The sequence below is a fragment of the Phoenix dactylifera genome, unplaced genomic scaffold (assembly GCF_009389715.1).
Source record: "Phoenix dactylifera cultivar Barhee BC4 unplaced genomic scaffold, palm_55x_up_171113_PBpolish2nd_filt_p 000612F, whole genome shotgun sequence".
Lineage (NCBI taxonomy): Eukaryota > Viridiplantae > Streptophyta > Magnoliopsida > Arecales > Arecaceae > Phoenix > Phoenix dactylifera.
Window position 1 is genome coordinate 19,463 of NW_024068008.1, and position 23,270 is coordinate 42,732.

Consider the following 23,270-nt stretch of genomic DNA (forward strand, 5'->3'; position numbering starts at 1 on the left):
TTTTTTGATTCTCTCTCAATTTAGTTACCAAACATATGTTAAAGTTCGATAACACTTTAGAAATGTTGTTGCCACTAGCGAAAATTTACCGTTTGAAACTCCATAGATGGAAGTTCTACTATCGACCGCAACATTACTGAGATCTCACTATTTCAACAACTATAGATATGCATATCTAACTTGTCTGCTATATAATGCCAAATTCTCATTTACCATGCATAAGGAGCATCAGATTATTCTCATTTACTATGCATGAGGTGCATCAGATTCTTCATACTTCTGTGTCCTTTTATATATCATGCATCATAAGTCACGCTCTAGTATGAGTATATAAATATATAATTGGCTGCAAGGATGATGAACATGTTGCTATTCCTTTTAGCCTTTTTTTTTTTCATGATACCTATCTTTTTATCTAAAGCTTCGAGTTGTATATGTTCTTTCTGTGTATATTATATGCGGATGAATCAGGGATTGGCTATCTAAACAAGATGTTATTCTATCTAACATAAGGTTTACGAAGGTAACTACAACTACATGAGCAATCTCATAGTTAATTATACAAATTTAGTCGTTGGAGTATTTTGGCTTTCACCCGCTTTGGATCAGATGGATTTAGGGGTGCATCATGGGCCATCCTTTGCCTTTCTAGTGAATAGCTCTCCATCGCATTTCTTCATCTCATCAGTGGGGCTGAGACTGGGTTGCCTCTTATTGCCACTTTTGTTTATCCTCTACGCCAACCACTTATCTCAAGCACTTTGGTTGGCATTGGCTAGGCAGGAGCTGGAGGCTTACAGATTAGTTTCGAGCATGATTCAGATTTCTCATTTGTTGTTTGCGGATGATTGCTTGCTATTGGCCTGGGTGGCAAGGAGATCAGCAAGGGTGCTCCGGAGGGTGCTGGGGGAGTACTGTATGGCTTTGGGTCAACTAGTCAACTTGACCAGATCTGCTATAAGCTTCACCCCAAGGACCCAAGCCAAGGTGAGGGCAGCCATTATGGGGATCGTAGAGATTGGGAAGCAGGAGGGCACCTTGAGCTATCTTAGGGTCCCGATCACAGGCCGTCGCCTACGCAGGTGGGAGTGCCTTCCTTGGAGCAAAGCATTAGGACGTGGCTTGAGGGCTGGCAGGCGGGCGTTCTGTCTATGATGGGCAGGATTACTCTAGTGCAATCAGTTCTCAGCTTGATCCTTATTTATCTTTTATCCAACATCTTGGTGCCCATTACAGTACTACGGTGTCTGGAGCGTGGGTTCAGGGACTTCATTTGGCGGAGTCAGAGGGAAAAAAGCGGCATCCACTTACTGGCATGGGACATCTGCTAGTCGACCAAATATGGGGTCTAGGGATCCACTCCTTGATTGAGTGACAAGAGGTCTTTGTGACCAAGTTGGTAGCCCGGTTTCTTCTAGAGCCTGCAAGCCTTTGGGGCCCTCTAATGAGGGCCAAGTATGAGGATCCAGCGGATCCATCTGTCTTCTGCGTGGGCCGACGTCGCTCTTTCTTATGGCGAGAGATATGCTCCCGCACTCTTTTGGTGATACCAGAGATTCGGTGGGAGATCGACGATGGGCGGGCAGTGGATGTTTTGGGGGATTATTGACTGGCTAGTGGACCATTGAGCAGATGGCCCACCTATGTCGACCTCGGAGGGTTGGAGGGGAGCCGGGTCTTTGACCTACTGGTCCTAGGTGAGCGAGGATGGGATGTGGACCTTGTGAGGCGGGTGTTTGGTGAGCAGTTGGCTGAGCAGGTGTTGGCGTTGCCACTCCCGACAGTTGCAATGGAGGATCAGGCGGGGTGGGGCCAGACTGGCACGTCAGTGTTGCAGACCCAGGACCTTCTTGGGCTTGTTAGACGGCCGACGGCGCGACAGATTGGGGAGGGGGGATCTGGTGGTCACGCATCCATCCCCGGATGGCACTATTTGTTTGGAAGGTGGCCTAGGGTTGTTTGCCCACCAAGGGAGTACTGGCTCCGAGGGGTGTAAGCTTCGCCTCAGGTTGTGGGATCTATCAGGAGATGGAGGAGTCTATATTCCATGTCCTGTTTGGCTGCCAGTGGGCTGCTCTGATTTGGGAGTGCACATCGAGTTCTTCTAATCTGCGCTATGGGTGGGAGTCAATCAAGAATTTTTTGATCTTTATGGTGGAGTCCTCTCGGCGGCCTAACCGGTTGGAGCAGAAGATTAGGAATGCTTATTTGACTCACCGCTACTGGCTGGACAGAAATGCTCGGGTCTTTGAAGATAGAGGTGCGCAACCTAGTGTGGTGGTGAATAGGGCCCTATGTCACGCGACGGAGGTCCTTGATATCTTTGCGTTGTCGTCCCTTGGGCTGGCTAGAAAAATCTGGGGCTCTCACACCGCTCTTGTAGCGTCCATGATCATGCTCGTCTCCTGGGAGCCCCCATCCCTGATTTTCTCAAGGTGAACTTCTACGGCCGTATCATGACGGGTGGATGCAGCGGCACGGGATTTGTCATCAGTGATCAGTAGGCCAAATTAGTGGTGGTCGGGCACCGGTGCGTCTTCGACCAGACTGCTGCTGGGGCTGAGGTCGGAGCCACTTGGGGGGGCGTCTTCTATGCAAGATGGGTGCTGGGTGTGGATCACATCATCCTTGATGGGGATGCTGCCAAGGTTATCAAGGAGATTCTGAGTTTCGGGCGGTCCGACCAGGGGATACGGTTGATCCACGATATTCGACATCTACTAGGTGAATGTACTGCATTTTGGGTTACTCATGCGTACAGGGAGGCCAACTGTGCTATGGAATGGGTGGCTTCCTATGTAGCACATCACTCCGGAGGTATTATTTGGGATAGACATGACTCCATCCCGTCTACTTTGCACTTTCTGCTTCTTTCTGACTTAATTGACTACACTCACACTTATTATGTGTGAGTCGCCGATGTACCAAAAAAAAAGGAAGATACTGCAGCAGTTCACTTGTTTGTTCACATGAAGTTCTAAATGCTTAATGTTTGTGCTCAGATTATGATGGATGAGTTAATTAGGCCTTATGGGATAACTAATCTGAAGAGCAGCAAATTGTTAAATGGATATATAGAAATTAGAGAATATTCACTTATATGATTGCATTGCAAATCATTTAGGACAAGTGCATAAACATTCTCCTTGCTCCCTAGTTTTCAGTCAGTATATGCCCATCCAGAATATTGGAAGGAATACGTTCCTTCATTCAATTACCTCTTTAAGGTGACACTTTGTTCTTGCTGCCATTTCTTCCTTATCTTTATATTGGCTTGCATTTTTCCTACAACAGTTTTAGATGACCGTCGTCGTCATGATATTTCTTCATACAAGGTTGGGTAGCAAAGCTGACGATCAATCAGGTTTTTTGGGACCACTGAACCAACTCGCAGTGGCTCTGTATTTTATGATCTACTGTTGAATCTTCTAAAGTATTCTTCAATTTATGCAATTTGTAGTATAACAACCATAAATCAAAGGACTGCATTTTAAGGATCCACAATTGGATCAGCATTCAAATCTTAATGAAGTATTCTTTTAGATCTTTCTTTCTTTTTTTTGTTAAGAAAATTGATCAAATTTAGGATGATCCATGATCAACCTCTGCTATTTGATTTATAGCTAAAAATTTAAGCTGTCATGACTTCGTCATTGAATGTCGGATCGTTACTAAATCTTAAAACCATCTGATCCCTTGGAAGTTTTCTATTTGGAATTCGAAATGTTTGAGATCATTGATACTATATCAATTAGATGCTCTATGATACGCATTCTTCTATTTTCCGAGCAACACTTGAGGAAGCAGTTCTTCGAGATGACAAAGAGAGGTTATCTAATGACAGTAATCCGGTGGATTGCTCATGTAAAAGAAGGGTTGAAGCTCTGTCCATGACCTCTTGCAGACAGAACCTAGGACTCCTTTATATAAAGAAGCCTTTGAGATTAATGAAATTCAAATTTCTAATTGAAGTGCAAGAAGAAGCCTACTTTATCTTAAAGAGAGACTTTTACTGATGGAAGCCAAGGATTCTATTTGAAATAAGAGCAAGACCCTTTTTTGATTCATCAGACAAATATTACACTTTCATCAAGTCCATCGATTTCTAACTAAATTATGACCAGAGGCAAGGTCTGTAACCTCTTCAAATGGATTCTGGGACTTCTTTATGGAAGAGGAGTGGAAGAGGCTCCAGCTTCTGCTCATGAGTTCCATTTTTCCTTTTTTTTTTCGAATGATGAGAAGAAAGGAAGAAAAGGAGTACGGCAGGGCAGATTTTGAGAATTTTAAGAAATTGGAGATCGTTACAAAGCAACTGCAAATATTATCAGATTTCTTTTGATGATGTAAACCATAATTGAAAATAACAAAATACTTTTTCCTTTTCATTTTTTTCTTAAATTCGATAAAAATGATACAAGATGATATGTTTGGGAGATACAAAATTTCCCAAGGTAGGTCACCCATTGTTTATTACAGCCTTGTATAAACTCAACAACATACGTATATATGTACACAAAGAAGTGCCAAGTTCACAAAATCTATTTTATCCTGATCCTGTACACCAGCAATTTGCAGACCAATCTAAACCAGAGTTGTTAATCTTGTCAACAAAAGTTGGATGCCTTCGAGCTTTTGACTGAGTTGTTTCATGTCTGCAACATATCCAGAAGGCTCGGAACTGCTCAGTTCTGAAATGAGGGCAGGGAACTTCATCTGTGAGTCAGCAATCTCCACTTCTAGTGAAGCAATTGTTGATTCCAAGCTTTGATTTGGACTCTCAATGACGGCATGTGAGTTAGGTGTTACAAGGGTGAAGCTGATGCTGCCAACACTACCGCATCTGCTGAGCTTTTCTGGCGTTAAGATGTTGTCTATGCTCCCACTTCCTGCAAACAAATATTTTGAAGCAAATGATTACCAGCTCCCACTGAAACCAACTGAAACATAGCCCGAAATGTTGGTCCTTTTCTATTCGATAGGTGTATGTATGGGTTTAAATCCTGTTGAGGTGCTTCCAGAATATCAAATTATTTCAATTGAGATATGTTGAAGGGATTTGTGACTGAGCAGTGAGCTCAGTGTGGAAGATTATGGAACCACTCGGGTTGAGCCTACTACCCAGTAACAACAAGGCCTTTTCCCCACCCCGGATTAAGGTGGTCCTGCTTCCAACCTTTCTTCAGTTACAACTAAAAAATCCCGGTGACAGGTACAGGTGTCGAGCCTTGGAGGTACAATTACAGTCACCATTAAGAAAATAATCAAAAAGATCAAGTCAGATTTAGTCCATGATTTAATGAAGGTGCGAAGCACCAGCTAGGCAACAACGCTTGCAAGTTGGACAATTTCGTGTGCAAATTCTGAAGTTCAAATCCTTCTCCCACCCAAATCTGCCACGTATGCCAACTGTAAAAGATCCGTACAATTTCTGTGCTCCTCACCCCACGTACTCATGCGGCATACAAGAGAGTCCGCATAAAAAAGAGGAGTATCTAGATTTTAAGCGCTTTCACCTGTGTTATGCGTCTAATCCGAAACCTTTTCGCTTTCAGATTTGGAGCTCTCCGATTCATCATAGAAATAGGAAGGAAAACCCCTATAAAGGACCGGGGCTTACACCCTCTCCCCAATCTCTCTTGCTTCCTTTCCAGATCGTGGCTATATCAAGAAGCAGCATCAACTCCATCTAATCTTTGTTCCGTGGCGACATGGGTTTCATAGAAGATCTTGAAGCGAAGAACACCCCCCAAGATCGCTACCTACCTCCGAAGAAGAGGAAAATATTTCAAGAACCAGGCAGCCAGCCCAACCTGGTGGAGGAGGAGACGGGAAAGAACACAACAGCAACGAGCGGTGGCAACCATAGCCATGGCAATCGCCTGGCAGAAGATCTTGAAGCCAAGAACGGCCTCGAAGATCCCGAGCCACCCGCCAAGAAGAGGAAAACAATTCAAGAACCAGGAAGCCAGCCCAACCTGGTGGAGGAGGAGACGGGAAAGACCACAGCAGCAACGAGCGGTGGCAGCCGTAGCCATGGCAATCGCCCGGCAGAAGATCTTGAAGCCAAGAACGGCCTCGAAGATCCCGAGCCACCCGCCAAGAAGAGGAAAACAATTCAAGAACCAGGAAGCCAGCCCAACTAGGCGGAGGAGGAGACGGGAAAGACCACAGCAGCAACGAGCGGTGGCAACCGTAGCCATGGCAATCGCCCGACAGAAGATCATGAAGCCAAGAACGGCCTCGAAGATCCCGCCCAACCCGCCGAGAAGAGGAGATCATTTCAAGAACCAAGAAGCAACAAGCCCAACCAGGTGGGGGAGGAGACGAGAAATACGACAACGGGAACGAGCGGCGACAACCGTGGCCACCGCAGTCGCGCCCCCTGCGAGAAGCTATGCACCGAAGTGCAGCCATGCGAATGGCTGATGCAAACATTGTTGGGACTGGGCATCATCAACCGCCCGGTGCGCGTGCTAGGAAAGAAGCTTTCCCAAACCGACGTCAACCCGGACCAGAACCGTCTGCAGCACTCGGAGAAGGAGGTGAAACAGGTGCTCCTCGAGATGATGACAGAGGGGGAGAAGCAGCTCGCGACGCGGCAAGGTGTGGGAGATGGGTTGAGGGTGAGCGTTCTTGACCGGCTGGGACGGGTGTACCATATGAAGTTGAAGAAACTACACAGCGGCAAGAAATGCTTCCGCTTCAGGGGCCCCGACTACCACAAGTTCCTGAAGGACAATCACTTGACGGCCGGCGACATCCTCGAGACGTGGGCGATCAGGGTGCAGCGGCGAGCAGGCTGCCAGATTAGGGAGGAGGGTGATGGAGGGATCATGGAAGGGGAGCTTCTCTTGGTGATGCTAAATTACGAGGACGACTCTTACAAAGAGAGTTCTAGCGAGGAAACAGGAATGTTAGCGCCTGCCGAAAACGAAGCCCTCCATGCATTGTTGCTCTTGCACAAGAAACCTGTGATTTTTAATTAGTTCTTACAATCCTAGATGGTTTTTTGGATAGGTTCTTGATATCGCTGTTGTTGTTATTATGGTGCTATTTTATTATCTTTGAGAGACAGCTAGATAAATCCTAGCTATTCATGTACGAGGGGTGTAAGAGGAAACAATTGTTACTGTTATTGTTATGATAATCATTATTATTTTCAATATCGTTGCTCGTGTCTTTATCATATTGCGGACATGTTTTGCATTACTTCTGACCGCTTTATTTTTAGATTGATTCAAGAAATTTTTGTTACAATTAAAGTGCCTCCTTCAGTTAAGCTTGAATTGAAAAACTCAAGATATTGGTTGAGCAGTTGGTGCACATAGAAGCATATAGTCAAAATAGATCTATTCAACCAGATAGGGCCGGTCCAACCCTTTAAGCAACTTAGGCGGTTCTCTAAGGCCCCAGCCCAAGAAAGGCCCACCGCAGGAAAGGCCTCAAAAACAAAATAAAAACAAAAAAGGCCTCTTAGGCCGGCCCACTGCAGGGAAGACTTCAAAAACAAAACGGCCTTAGACCCCCAAATATATTGAGCTACTCCTGCAAGTAGATCCATAAGTATTTGGATGGATCATATCGGAGCATGGATCCCCACTGAGATCTCAGTTCTTGTGGATTGACTATGGGTAAACCATTGCAAGAGACTAATATTGAAAGTGCTAACTCTTCTTCATGTAAGAAATTGAATGACCCAGCTGAAGTCCAACAAGAACACTTACTAATTAATTAGTGCATGGTTGGACTAATAGACTGCCTCTTGCACAAATTACAATCTTATTGTTAAAAAAGATTTTGCATTGAACGTACTGTGTTTTTATGTCTATTAGAATTCCAGTGTTCGTGTTATAATGGAAATGAAATTAAATTTTCGAGTACTTCATGCTTTCTTCAATGTATTGGCACTGCAATACCTACTCTTAACTATTTAATGTACTTTGACCTTATTATCTATGGTTGAAGAGAATCTGAACAGGAATTGCTTAAAAATACAAAGGATATTCGAAGTATGACATTCAGATGCTTTTTTGTTTCAAGTTGTTACTTTGGCCCATTTGGCGATTTGAAACGGGGCCTTATCTTGGTAATTTCAAGCAAAACCTTAAATTCATGATGGCCCAAAAATGCCCATTATAATTAGGATGCTGTGACAGACTTATGCTATGTTGCTTAATATTAAAGGACCTTATGGCTTGGATAGTCAAGATATTTTTGCTACATTCACCCATAATATGATATGACTTTTGTTTTCTTCTCCTGCCAATGCCCGCAGGGATATTTTTTAAAAAAAGATTTTTCGGACGGACTAATTTTCAGTCATCTGCCCAATCTAATAACATGTTGGACGGTTTTATTTGGGTTTGTCCAGGTTGATGATATAGTGGTCAATTGATTTCTGATTTCAGATTAGCCCTTTTTAGGACTATAAGATCAGTAGCAGATTTTTCTTGCTGCCATTTCTTCCTTACCTTTATATTGGCTTGCATTTTTCCTACACTGTTTTAGATGGCCGTCCTCATGATATTTCTCCATACAAGGTTGGGTAGCAAAGTTGACGATCAATCAGGTTTTTTAGGACCATTGAACCAGCTCGCAGTGGCTCTGTATTTGATGATCTACTGTTGAATCTTCTAAATATTTGATGATCCAGATGTATTCTTCAATTTATGCAATTTGTATAACTATCATAAATCAAAGGACTGCATTTTAAGGATCCACAATTGGATCAGCATTCAAATCTTCATGAAGTATTCTTTTAGATCTTTCTTTCTTTTTTTAGAAAATAGATCAAATTTAGGATGATCCATGATCAACCTCTACTATTAGATTTATAGCTAAAAATTTAAGCTGTCATGACTTCGTCATTGAATATTGGATCGTTATTAAATCATAAAACCATCTGCTCCCTTGGAAGTTCTTTATTTGGAATTCAAAATCTTTGAGATCATGGATACTATACCAATTAGATGCTCTATGATACACAATCTTCTATTTTCTGAGCAACACTTGTAGAGGCTCCAGCTTCTGCTCATGAGTTCCATATTTTTTTATTTTGAATGAGAAAAAGGAAGAAGAGGAGAACGGCAGGGCAGAATTTGAGAATTTTAAAAAATTGTTCCTCCTCTTTCAAGTATTCCGAATATTCATAACTAACATACGCACCTGATATTACAGAGCATCTGCAAATATTATCAGATTTCGTTTGAGCATGTAAACCATAACTGAAAATAACAAAATAATTTTTCCCTTTCATTTTTTTCTTAAATCCTATCAAAATGATACAAGATGATACGTCTGGGAGATACAAAATTTCCCAAGGTAAGTCACCCGTTGTTTATTACAGCCTTGTATAAACTCAACAACATACATAAATATGTACAGAAAGAATTGCCAAGGCCACAAAATCTATTCCATCCTGATCCTATACACCATCAATTTGCAGACCAATCTATACCAGAGTTCTCAATCTTGTCAACAAAAGTTGCATGCCTTCGAGCTTTTTACTGAGTTGTTTCATGTCTGCAACATATCCAGAAGGCTCGGAACTGCTCAGTTCTGAAATGAGGGCAGCGAACTTCATCTGTGAGTCAGCAATCTCTGCTTCCAGTGAAGCAATTGTTGATTCCAAGCTTTGATTTGGACTCTCAATGATGGCATGTGAGTTGGGTGTTTCAGGGGTGAAGCTGATGCTGCCAACACTACCGCGTCTGCTGAGCTTTTCTGGCGTTAAGATATTGTCTATGCTCCCACTTCCTGCAAACAAATATTTTGAAGCAAATGATTACAAGCTCCCAATGAAACCAACTGAAACATAGCCCGAAATGTTGGTCCTTTTCTATTTGATAGCTGTATGGATTTAAATCCTCTTGAGGTTCTTCCAAAATATCAAATTATTTCAATTGAGATATGTTGAAGGCATTTGTGACAGAGCAGTGAGCTCATTGTGGAAGCTTATGGAACCACTCGGTTGAGCCTACTACCCAGAAACTACAAGGCCTTTTCCCCACCACGGATTAAGGTGGTCCTGCTTCCAACCTTTCTTCCGTTACAACTAAAAAATCCAGGTGACAGGTACAGGTGTTGGAGCCTTGGAGGTACAACTACAGTCACCATTAAGAAAATAATCAAAATGATCAAGTCAGATTTAGCCCCTGGCATTTTTGCTGACACTGTCCCCACTTCAAGAAATGCTGGCATCAAGATTGGATGAGTAAGCCCATGATTTAGTGCAGGTGTGATTCCTCACCTCTGCTGGGCTTTGAGCAGCTGGAAGGTGGTGCTGGAGCACCTCAGCAGACGTGGGCAGAAGTGGCTCAGGCTGGTCTTCACCGAGTTGGGAGACACAAGCTCTTACCTCACCTGACGGTTACAGACTACATGTGAAATTTAACAAGACCATGAGCTTTGATGATGCGGAGTTGGCTCACGTACAACAGCCTCACAATTTTGTCTCAGGGGCAAGTTATTTGGTTTCCATCCACCGCCAGAGGTGATTATGCACGAGCTTTTTGCTAAATAGGATCTCCTAATGGTTTTCAATTGCTTTTCATGCCGGCAAAGACATGAAGGTCAAAGCGACTGGGCCAGGGTTGATCACTGGCTGGGTGCTCGAGGCATGGCAACCCAACTACATCCCCGCTGCTAATGTTGTTAATACAGCCATGGTGTCGATGAGAATGCCGACACTCCCGAATGAGTACTAGGACAAAATGGCATCTCTTAATATCCCCCTGGCTGCTAATGCACCTCTATGTGCCAACCCATCTACTAAAGTGGTTTCCACCGAACCTGAGACTCCAGCCAACTTCATGAGGCTGGCATTGCAGTTGGACCACTCCAACCCTCTGATCCCTAGCATCCAAGTGCACTCACTAGAAAATGGGGTATAGCATCAGTTCACCTATGATGAGTGTTGATACAGTATGTTTTGGTCAGACAACTCGGTCATGACCATCAAGGGTGCACCTTCTCAGAGGGCCAGCCTGTGGGCATCGCATTGTGGTTGGCCCTCTTCAACTTTTTGGTTCCTAGCATCCAAGTGGGATCAGCTGGATAGTGGGGTGGAGCAGCAGTTTGTGGTATGATGAGTGTCGATACAGTATGTTTTGTTTGCAGGCAACTTGGCCATGACCATCAGGGGTGCACCTTCCCAGAGGATCATTCAGGTCAGGAAGTGCGCTAGACAACATTATGTCCAAGGATTCGGCTGCACCAAGTTCCATGCTAGTGACAAGTTCACTGTTGGAGGCGACACCTCTTGCTCTAGTCTAGCCAACATATGGTCCTTGATTGGTGGCTAGACACATGATTGATCAGAAAGCTAAGGTCATTTAGTGCACTCCTCCCGAGTTGTAGTCTGAGTTCACCCAAAGCTTGCATGACTAGGATGGGAAATTGGTCATGTAGCCCAAAACTTGGGGTAAGGCAGTGCTATGCCACCTACCATCACAGCCTTTAATACCTCCCAGTGGATTCCTTGTTTGGACCAAGAGTCTAGCCACACATCAACTGGAGGTCCCATGGAGGTATCCTCTAGTTCAAGGTGCTTGACTCTCTCCGTCAAAGTGGACACGCCAGGAGAACAGCATTTCGACATGAGGCCCTTTGCCCAAGCTCATCAAGGAAGGCAGCAGGGAAGCATAAGGCAAAGCGACAGAACCCAAGATGTTGAACCCAAGTCAATAGTGCAGTCCTTCACCAGGGCAGGTCACCACACCTCAAGAGCAAGGTGGTTGCGCATACTAAGGAAGATAGACTATTAATCAAAGGTGGAGTATTCTACTTTATCATTGACCACAATGTAAGTTCCAGCGTTGGCGATCTAGGCCTTCCGACCCCAGGGGTGGTAGTTGGTTCACCAATTTCCTTCATGGAACATGCCCTACCTACTGCGAGAAGATCCATGACCATGAGGCCAACGTGGATAAAGGCATGCGGATGGGCAGCTGCTGGACCCTACCACTAAACAACAAGCTCATCCTGGCCTATTAGAGGCCCGGAAGGCTGAGCATAATGCTGTGGTCGATAAGCAAAACTCTCATGGGACGCCATTCCAATGGCCTCGCTCCACCTTCTTGATCCCATGACTAGTTCTTCTTGGTTGATTCTTACCCATCAGGAGTGGTTCGTGTTGCCTATACTAGCAATTGGTTCTTAGGGCTGCAATTTCCTGGGCTGGGTTAGCCCTCCAAGGTCCTTTCATAACCCTCAGTTGTTCGCAACCCCCATACAGAATCCTCGTCAACCTCTGCAATGCTTGTCCACGTTGTATCTACAAGCTCTATGTAAGCTGTTATAGTGTCATCGTATGTGGTTCCCACGGTCTCCCTTTGTTCTCATTGTGTTTTCAAGCTAGGTTGACCTTTCATGTTGTTCTGGTCCGAGCTGGGTTGACTGCCTCATGTGAACATATCCCTAGTTCCCTACAATCCTAGGAACCCTGGTGATGTAAGTATAGTCTACTAATATGAATAAAGTCACTTTTCTGATCAAAAAAAGTTAACAGTGCAAGTAATAGCTAAGGTGTAATCTCTCTCCATTCTTATATTTTAATGTTAACTTTTACCAATAAGCGTTTCTTATTCCTAAGGGAGAAATATAGGGAACAATCTTAACACCCTTTTGAAGCTGTCTCAACCATTTCCTAACAAAATCATTAAAAAAAGATTTCATGATCTTTTTTCAGAAAAAACGTACCTAGGTTGCAGAGCTGATGTATAGCAGCCTCGCCAAGGGATTTATCAAGCTTAAGCAAACGCAGAATTCCTGCTGCAATTCTGCCCATTGAATCGACTTCAGACCTGCAAAGGAAAGCAAGATGCTCTAATTCCTCCTTCGTAGCAACTGCCTCAATCTGCATGGCAAACACATTGGAAATGACTGGATCTCCATATTATACTAAAAATAAACAAAAATAAAACCACAGGACTTGAAGTGTCTTACCGGTTGTTTGACCGAGAATTTAATGTTCTCTATCATCCACTTGGCTGCCAGGTCACTATCATCCTCACTGATAACTAAGCATACTTCAATATTTATGCCCTCGCTATTATCAACAATTCCAATGGTCCTCCTATCTTTATCTACGTGATCAGTATCTTTTGAATCTCTTTGGAATATGTGGTTTGTGGAACGAGGTTTCAGTGCCTGCAAACCTTCTACTCCCACCTGAAAGCATCATCAAACAATATATCCGTAATTAAGACAAGTAATCAATGAGAAACAAAACTAATATGTCGGAATAAATGAAAATCTAAATGGTTGTTTAATTTTAACTAAATCAGGAAGGATGCTAGAACATTATTTGTTCCATAGAACTAGTATATAAACATATACATTATTGGCTATAACAATAGGATTGATTAGGTCTCTAGTTTTATATTAGTTGAATTCATGAAATGAGTAGGGATTCCCAATCCCACCATATTTCTCAAATAAAGGTGGGGCAGAGTGACGAATGACTAGGATGTCCATGGTCGACTGCAACTACAAACACATATACAGTAAACCAAAGTATGCCGTCTCGGTACCGGACCTTATACTGGTGCCATCCTATCACTGTGTCAAGACGCCCTAGCCGTAACACCACACAACCAAACCTACCTCACCTCATCCCCCCCCCCCCCCACCCGAAAGAAAAAAAAGAAAACACACACAAAAATTGAAAAAAAGAGCATTGCTTGCCATAAACCGGAGACCAAGCTCTAGCTACAAAGCCCCCTCACCCCATCTAAACAAACCCCCCCCCCCCCCCCCCCCCTCTCTTCCACCATCTGCACAAATGAAGAACAAAATCATGGAGAAGTCTGAACAGATTCCACATCACCACCAACTCAGCATCAAAACAGCAAAACCAAACAGTCAGAAATCCATTTAAAAGAACTAGAAACCTGACACAGTTTAATTCTTTGATGTTCAATTAAGAGAATTTACCTCTCCAAAGTATATACCTTATTATGCTTATTATGTGCCATAAGGCCTACATGCAGGACAGCAAAGAATTTAATGTACTTGAGGCCACAAACTTTGATATTTTACTTCCACTTCAACATTTATAGTCATAAAAGATCGAGATGGTTATTCTACAAAAAAAAGAACTCATAAAACATTTGGACCAGATGAAATTCTAGTTGTGGGAAATTATGGGAGAGTTTGGTTTATTTGGTTAACTAGTTCCTTCAAATAGAATCATGAAGATTAAGGAAAATATCAAATAGTTGGAAAGGCATTGCAGTACCCTATCTATAAGAATAAAGACAATTTTTTTGAAATTGCACTGAAATAGTTGAAATACTAAGCTTTTTTTTTTGTGTACAAGAAATACTAAGCTAATTACTCACATATGAACTTACAGCAAAGTGTGGTGGAACAATGATTCATCTTGAAGACTTTGGATGCATATAGCTACAACAAGGCTTATCTATTATGTTCATGTTCCACTGCAAAGATGTGATGGAACAAAGATTCATCTTAGAAGGCTTTGGACATGGATAGGAATCAACCCTGAAAATGTATTTACAGAGCCAAATTTGTATAGTTATAGCAAGGCTTACTTTTTATGTTTATGCTTCACTACAGTCAAAATCAATGAACAAAATAAATCTGAAAGTGAAAAGATTCTTTACCAAGGATACCATTGCAAGCATAGGCATCAAAGAAATAGATGCAATGCTTGCTTAGAGAAGGATGAATAAAACGGGATATGTTTTTGGTGTATTATGTGACCATAAGCAGTCAGTCTAACGTTACAAGACAACAATTGCATTAACATCATTGAAAGCAAGGTTGGCAAAACCGTCCTGAACCGGGCAGTTCTGGCCATCCCGAGCTATACCGGTGCCTCACCGGTACAGTTCCGGCAACGAAAACGAGACCCATTGCTGGAACCAGAGAACGAGAAGAAAAGAGAGAGCGAGCGGAGGAGGGAGGGAAAGGGAGAGGTCAGGATGCCAGCGGAGGCCGCGGCAAGCAAGGTCGTGGCTCCTTGTTTCGTTCAAACCAGGGGAAGCAGCCATGGCCTCGCTTCCCGCAGATTCGGCCAGCCCCCACCGGCATCCGCCACCCTCCTCCGGCCTTCCTCCCTCTCTCCCCTTTCTCTCTTTTCCTCTCTCCCACGGTATTGTGCCTTCTGTCTGTACAGGCCCAACATGGCCCGTACTGAGTCGTGCCACCGAAAAATCGGTACGGTGCCCGATACCGATTCCTCCAACCTTGATTGAAAGGAACAGATTTTAATGCAAAAAATATGCAAGCACACCAGATAAAATAAAAGTCAAGATGCAAGAACAAATGCAGGGTGAAAACATACACTCACATGAGAGCATGTGCTCAGGCACACAAAAGGGGGAGGTAGAAAGGCAAGAAGCTAGAAAGCAAGCGAGTGAGCGCGAGTGCACACATGCACGCGCATGAGAGGGAGCGAGAGAGAGAGGGAGAGATTCACCATAGAAGGATGAATCAATGCAAAAAGGTGAACAGTATGGCCAATGCAACCAATACTACTGGAGGCCAAGATAAAAAGCAGGCTGAGCCTTCTTTTAACAAAGTATTTAATCTTTGGTTGCAACAAATCTATAAAAGAAATTTAAAAAAATGGCCCCTAGATATGAGCATAAAACTTTATTTATAGCGAATGCAAGTAATGATGGCCAGTCTTAATGTCTGTGAACCACATTACTCCACAGAATCATGGTTAGCCTCACTAAGGAGTTACTTCCCACCCCAAAGAGATTTATGAAAACATCTAAGCATACATCAGGCTTCTGAGAAAACCCCAAGCAAGTCCTCTCTATATGAGGTAACACTGTTGATCCTGAATATTTGAAATAGATAATACCACTACACTGAATTTTTTTCTTAGACTATAGCAATGTTGTAAAGAGCACCAAACTAAATTTTTGGTAACAGGGTTAACAATGTCCAGATTTCAAATGAGGAACTCCAGAGCTAGAAAATGTTACATGTTTTCAGCTAATATTTCTTAATTATTCAAGATCGAGAAAAATAAAATAGAAAGCAAGTTTTATCTTAAATGATGCATTAAATACTCACCGTTATTAATTCCACAGGAAACTTCTGTTTCTTGCACAATTTCCCTGAGCTGCTTGAATTAGGTACATTATTGCTTTTTGCTTTCACTTGCAAACATCGAAATGTTGTATGCCAACACCTTTCTTCTCTAGTAATGTAATCATCATTGGAAAGCCGCCACCCTTCTTGCATCTCCTGGGTGCCTTCAAGAGCAAATAACCAATTCTTCAGCTCTACAGATACGTCAACATCATCTGGCATCCCCAACTCCAAAAGTATACCATGATCTTCCTCTTTGAGGCATCCATCTGGAATATAAAAAAAAAAAAGAAAAAAGAAGAAAGAAATGATAGCAATCCTGCTGAGAAAATATTTATTGGGCATATCCAAACAAAAAAAGAAGAATAACAGATAAAAGGAGAAAACATGTATACAAATACTAACGTTTCACATTCAAATACAAACAGGATTTCATATTAGCATTAATGATAATCCTAAGCCACATTTTATAATCTAGGTTGCTAAATCTAATGCAATAGTGAACAGAAATCTGAATGAGTGACTGAAATGAAATATACCAGAACATCCATGTAAGCATTCCATAAAAAGTCTCTATTTTGTTTTATTGGTGCCACTAGACTGTAGTTAATCATATTCATGTAGAAAGAGAGAGTCTTATATACCATGAAAGTTCAATTTGAATTAAGACAAGAAATTCCCCACCAGGAGAACATTGTAATGAGGAAAACTAGGTATATCTAAAGCTAAGTTAGAGACATAACCATAAATAAGAAAAGCTGTTAAAGCTGTTAATGCAACCCCACGTAAAAATTAATGAGATACATGTTTCATCAGACACATTAAAGCTGTTAATGCAACCCCACGCAAAAATTAAGATTCTTACTATTTTTGCATACTGCAAGTTGAACAAAATGATCAAATACCTAGGCTTAAACAAGAATAACTAGCTGTATGCACATATTAACCAAAAAAAATGGCAGGTCAGTGCATCATCAGGTTCCAACCATTATGGGATCTGGGGAGAGCCAAATGCATGCAGCCTTATCCCTATGTACCGAGAGGTGGTTTCTGTATTTCAAGCCCGAGACCACTAGGTCACAATGGAGCAATCTTACCAATGCCAAGGCTCACCCTCTATGCATATATTAACCATTTTCAGAAAATATTTGTCAAACAATTCAAGAATATATATGTGTATGTATTCTCTTAAAAAAAATAGTAGTGCAATTGTTTTAACTTAAAGAATTAAAAATATTCTTTAGTGCATGTCAAAGATTCAAGGATTCCATACTTTCTTCCAGATCAGCTTTAATAAAAGGTGATGCTCTGAAAAGCTTTGCCAATGGCCCCGAAGATAAATTTTTCAGTCCTTTCAATAGTCCCTCCCCAGGACCACCATCTGGCCCAAGTATCCCAAACCGATGCAGCAGAGATTCGGTGTAATTCATTCCACCACCAAGTCGTACTCCAGCAATCTTAGCAGATATATTCAAACTATGAGATTCCATATCTTGCACATTGAAAGGCATCACATGCACTGTGCTTATGTCAAGAAATGGAACTGACTTCACCTCATGGTTACTTCCATTATCAATCCAAAAAACAGCTCTCATCTGGGGACAGCCATTGCCAGCCACCAGAAAGCAACGCTCAGCAGGCACCCCTATGCCATTTTCATAAGCTACTTCTCCCACTTCATCTAAACAATTGATAGAGACAGCCTCCCATTGTAAGTTGGTCGACACTGCAAAAGCACCACCAAGAGTACGGTGGGAGACTTTTAGGAACAAATTCTGCCCACCAAACTGAACTAGAGGCATAACCTGAATATCAATAGATGTAGATTCCAAAAATTTAAGGTGAAGGTTTTTTACGGCTAAACTTACTGCAGTATCGCTAGGCATCCTCTTCACTAACTTTTCACCCAAAGACTTGCCATTCTTTCCCCGCCTGTTTCTTTTGCTCACTTTTGATATTTTTTCACTAACTCTACCAAAGTAGGCATACAGATTTAAAACAAAGAATAACTGCTCAACTGAAGTGTTAGATAGATACTGTTGGCAGGCAACCCCAATTCTGACAACACCTTCTGGTGGGGGCACATCCAACAAAGGGCTTCCATCTGCAGTGACCATAGCTGCCTCAAAACATGCATCATGCAGTTCAACACATCTCCATAAACCTGTAGCCCAGTCTGCAGAACTCATCTTTTCTGTTAATCCACCACAAGTTTCAAGTGAAAGACTAAGATGCGAAGCCCGAGTAGTCCACTTCTTCTGACTGGCATCAATGGGCTGATATTCCCATAGACTAAAGCAAGAAGGATCTTTATCCAGGTTTAGCAAAGTGCATTTTATTGATGGTGACTGTGAGAAGTATAAGTCCTCCACATGAAGCCTTGCTCCAGAAAAGGATGTTTGGGAACAATGGTTTCCAGAGAAATCAGCAGTCTTTGCAGCATCTAAAGGAACAGTGAGATCAAACTCTTTGAGAGTAAAGACAAAGGAATTGACAGAGAAATCAGGCAGCAAAGCACCACGGTTGACCACAATTCCATCAGCTAAGAAAGAGGCAATTCTTAAACAGGATTCCTCCTGAAGGGTAATCTGAGGAAAAGCATTTGTTTTAAAGAGAGAAAATAGAAGCAGAACAGTAAAAAAAGGTACAATTGCTTGTGACATTAGGTTGGCAGTCAATGTACCATAAGAGGTTGGCAGCCGATGACTGTTTGTGAAGCAAACTTTGGAGGAGCAGGTGAAGGATTGATCTGAAGAGAATGGAGACAAACCAAAGGAACGCTAACATTAGATTGCACCTGCTGGTTCCCAAGAGGATATATTGAAGGACAAAAATTCTGACCTGCTCATTATGTGACAACAAACGTCAGCTTCAAATACAATCATTGCCTTTTTAAAATAGAGAAAACAAGCTATTAAAAATTCCATTTTAGTATTGATGGAAGGTCAAGTGGTCACCAAATTCCGGCACATCCAGAAATTCTTTTGAAGCAGCCCGCATTGATGGTTGTACCAAGGCACATGGAGGGCGTGAAAAGGTGTCCCTGCATAAAGGCAAATTCTTTGCATGTTAAAATAAATATTTTTCCTCCAAAAAAACATAGCTAATGCATGGCATGCTAGCATTCTGAATCAAGCTTCAAAGTCTAATACGACAAGCTACGACGCTCCTAAGATATTTTCAGAGAAGATATTAATTGCAGTATTCTTTTTAATATGTCACGCAAGAGGTTAAGTGCCACAAACAATGTGGAACTTCAAAACTGAACCCTGTATCACAGAAATCAGGAAGTATATATCTAATACCAGTTATTACCATGAACTCTTGACTAGATACAATAATCATTACAAAATGAAAAAAGAAAGAAAGAACTTCCTTATTGGGCTTCAGTGTTCTGTTACAAAAACGAACATTCAGTTGTCTAAATGTTGTCGCATGTTAAAATTTGCAATCAAGAAGCAGGTTGGATCGCAGGAGTGAACCTTTGGATACACCATTTCACGTAGTACAACACGATTCAGCTTTCATCATTCGGCAAGGATGAGTTATCAAGCCCAAATATGAAGGGCATATCAATTGGATAAAACAATGTCACACTTTCCTGTCACTTTAATCCTATTATTTAGACAAATTCATAATTGGTGACTCTAAGATACAAAAAGTTAGTGCTATCACATTGTTTTTCAATAGTTTTTGTAAATAAAAACTTATCTTGTTGTAAGTACTAACTAATATTTGAGTGGGCATTTTCTAATCATGTACCATGAGCAGGTTCACAAAGGCAGATTGATCACAATAATAATTTTTCTACATCTAGAAGATAGTTTGCCAATACAACTTAAGGCATCCAGACAAATCAGAATGCAAAACATTGTACAATAACAGGAAAAACCAAATCAATTTAGCTATCTTGCCAAAAGAAGATAAGGTGTCAAGACAATAGAATACCAAGAGTAAATTTGAGGGGAATGCCAGCTCCATTGGTTATCCAAATCATTTTACTTTATGTATTAAGGAAGACACTGCACTATAGAGAATATCAAACTCAAGATTCGCCGTCTCGGTACCGGACCTTGTATCGGTGCCATACTAGTACTATGTTGGTACAATATGGTACGCAAGCTTTTCGGCATACCGATACCCGTATTAGGTACTAGTATTGAACCGGTTTGGTACAGCGCGCCCTGTACCGCTTGGTTTGAGCTAGTACAGCGAACCATGATCAAACTATAACACTGTAAACTATACACCATCGTTAATGAAATTGTATATAAAGTCACTCTATGGTTTTAAGGAAGAAAAGGTGATATGGATATTAAGATAAATAGCAATAATTTCCAAGAAGCAGTATAGCTAATCTTTGAAAGGCAAAGTATTAAGTTTCTGCATCTGGAAGCTTGGCTCAAAATTAAAAATACATACTAACCTTGAATTGGCTTCTTCACTTTCTACAAAAGACAGGGACATAAATGTCCTTTCCCATTTTTAAGTCTACAACATACAAGTATGAAGATGACTGAAAGCTATGGGACACCAATATGGATAGGGTATACATATATGATCACAAAAAAAACATACATATACATGTATGCATGTGTGTATATGAAAAAGCATCCATAAAAGTATAGTAGGCTATCAAAATAACATAGTTCATAGTTTATATGATAACATCAACTTTTATAAGCTCATCATTTAGTCAACATTCAAGTCCTGAAAATAATTCATACTTGATAGTTAAATATTAACTTCACAGACTGCAAAATTGACTATCCATCATTAAAAGGTTGACAACAGAGAAAGAAAGAAAGAAAGAAAACACCGTCCCCTTAACTTTGGAGGTATAGGAGAAGTATCTTGAGTATATCTAGGAACAGGAATGTTCTTCTAGGTGATGCAGATAAATGGTAAACAAACTTTACCCTCAAAAAATCCTTCTAAAGAACCAATCCTTAACTTTGGGCTATCCCACCTCTATAGCAACTTGCCTAGTCATTCCCCATGTCACAAGATGTCACCCACACTAACATGGCCTGTTTGTACAATGACTTTCTTAGATTTACTATAAATTTTAGCCCCACAAAAATAAGAAAAAAATGTATAGTCGAGAAGTCTGCACCAAACTAGAACATTAAAAAAAATCAAAAAAAAAAAATAGAGAAAAAGAAAAGATCCCTCCCTCACCCCTTACATGAATATGAAATACTTACCTTCCACATCTACAAATATACACATGCACTTGCACTCGCATATGCACGGACATATGCATTGTATAATTTTTATTCTTTTTGATGATGCTTCAACTCCTCAGAATAAAAATAAGTAGTATCAATTGCTTATTGAAGATGGCTCATTGTTTCAAATAATTCCCAATATATATTGATAATATAACATGAAAAAAAATTCATTTTAATATGCAAACAAAGGGAAAGAAACATGAACTTAGAACTTGGATATGTAAAACCTATTCAAGCATAAAGAGCATTGGTTTTACCTTAGAAACATTCCACCAACCATAATGCGGGACAAGGTCTTCGTAGTTTCTCCATCAGATACACTTGCCTGTTAGGAAGCATATGATTTTAAGGGCAAGAACATTAAAAAATAAAAAATAAAAACAGCACATTATTGATAATAGATGTATCAGGTAGGATAATGAGGCAAGCAAAAACTCTAGGAGCAGTGCAACTGAGAAATCTGAAAAAAGATTTTCTTTTCCTAAGCTGGAAACACATTGGAATCAAAAGCAAGAATTTCAGAAATAAAGGTCTAGAATAGTCCTCTTAATCTCAAAAGAGCCCTCCTGATGGAAAAAAAGAGTATCTCTGTTTAAAATTAGTTGCAAAACACATCATTAATGACACATGTAATAATTTGTATCCCTTCAACAGGGAGAATGAAAAACAGAGGAAAAATTATGTATATAAAGAATTACCCGACAGAAAAAGAGTGACTGCATTAGAAATTCAAGCCGAAAGTCTGCAAAGTAAGATCATTGTCATCAATGGAAGGTTTATAACAGTAACAGAAATACAGAATAGAATTTTGATCTTAGAAAGAAAAACCAACAACCAGTCTTTGGGTCAAAATCTTCTGACAAGGATATTTACCAGCATCTTTAATACAGAGAAAGATATGATCAACAATAATAGAAACCAATGAACGTCCAGCTGCTTCCGTACAACGCTGCCAAGATTCACATTGAGGTGCCAAAGTGAGAAACATAAATCATTATTTCGATCTGCAAAATCATCTTCTACCGACTTGCATAAGAAAATAATAATACTGATGAAAAAGGTCGTAAAGATGGCATAATACCTGTTGAGCCTTTGGGTCTACATCTCCTCTGTTCAGGCACACATACAATCCCGTCATGAACCTGAGAAAAGCTCGTAATCCTGCTCAAATCTTCAAATTTTAATCCAGTAAACTACGATATGATATGACAGCTGAGGTGAGTAAATGAGTCATCAGGCACCTGGTTCACTTAAAGCAGGACAGACAGCTTCTGTAATATGCAACTGAACCTCAAGCCCAAGTGGACTGTTCTGTTCTGTCCTTTGCACCGTTATCTGATGTTAAAAGCATATAGTTGTGATAAGAGCAAGATAATTCATCAGTATCAATCTAAACCTTGTTATTTTGGAAATCTACAGCAATATCCCTAAACAGAGTTTCAGTAATCAGATTTTTTTTCATTACATTAGCCTGTCCAGAAATTCCTTCCAGGAATCGTTCACCCCCAAAAAATAGTCTCTTTGCACCATCATCATCTCGCCTATTCTCTTCCTTATTAGAAGAGGTTAAGCGTTCATCAGCAAACATATCAGGATGAGGCAACAGGTCCACTGATAGTGATTCCCATTCCAATTTCTGCAAAAGAAATGTTTCATATATATGGATACAAGTTTTATTGATTGACTAGACAAAAAGTAACTTTGAATCAGGGTGTCAATATTAACAATCGAAGGAAGACCTTGAAAACATATATGAATTTTTTATTATTGGAGAAGTCCCGTGCTTCCTTAAGGTTGACAACCTGTTACCAATAGATCATCAACTGAATTGATTTATGGAGTAACAAAAGCAAATTTTCATTATGCTAGCAATGAAGGAATACCTGCCAATTTTCATTTGTGGTATACAACAACAGGTTGCGAATTGTAATAGATGCCAGCGGTGGTGACCTGTTCATATGA

General features: G+C 41.0%; 1 protein-coding gene across 3 annotated transcripts in view; it reads right to left on the reverse strand.

The window, feature by feature from the left end:
* Window positions 1-3,455: 3,455 nt before the first annotated feature.
* Window positions 3,456-23,270, reverse strand: part of LOC103697743 — a 39,991-nt gene continuing 20,176 nt past the window's right edge. For 2 of the 3 annotated variants that reach the window (XM_039119773.1, XM_039119775.1), the window contains 15 exons: window positions 23,192-23,258; window positions 23,048-23,110; window positions 22,774-22,944; window positions 22,550-22,643; window positions 22,390-22,469; window positions 22,182-22,257; window positions 22,007-22,050; window positions 21,566-21,633; window positions 19,032-19,117; window positions 18,758-18,915; window positions 17,348-18,662; window positions 16,057-16,343; window positions 12,949-13,173; window positions 12,703-12,859; window positions 9,229-9,759 (listed from right to left, as the gene is read on the reverse strand). In XM_039119773.1, the coding sequence (XP_038975701.1) occupies window positions 9,455-9,759; window positions 12,703-12,859; window positions 12,949-13,173; window positions 16,057-16,343; window positions 17,348-18,662; window positions 18,758-18,915; window positions 19,032-19,117; window positions 21,566-21,633; window positions 22,007-22,050; window positions 22,182-22,257; window positions 22,390-22,469; window positions 22,550-22,643; window positions 22,774-22,944; window positions 23,048-23,110; window positions 23,192-23,258 (3,196 nt within the window). In that variant the 3' untranslated portion in view covers window positions 9,229-9,454. Of the gene's footprint in view, window positions 4,890-9,228; window positions 9,760-12,702; window positions 12,860-12,948; window positions 13,174-16,056; window positions 16,344-17,347; window positions 18,663-18,757; window positions 18,916-19,031; window positions 19,118-21,565; window positions 21,634-22,006; window positions 22,051-22,181; window positions 22,258-22,389; window positions 22,470-22,549; window positions 22,644-22,773; window positions 22,945-23,047; window positions 23,111-23,191; window positions 23,259-23,270 lie in introns of those variants that run through there. The other variant, XM_039119774.1, reaches the window with a different exon arrangement.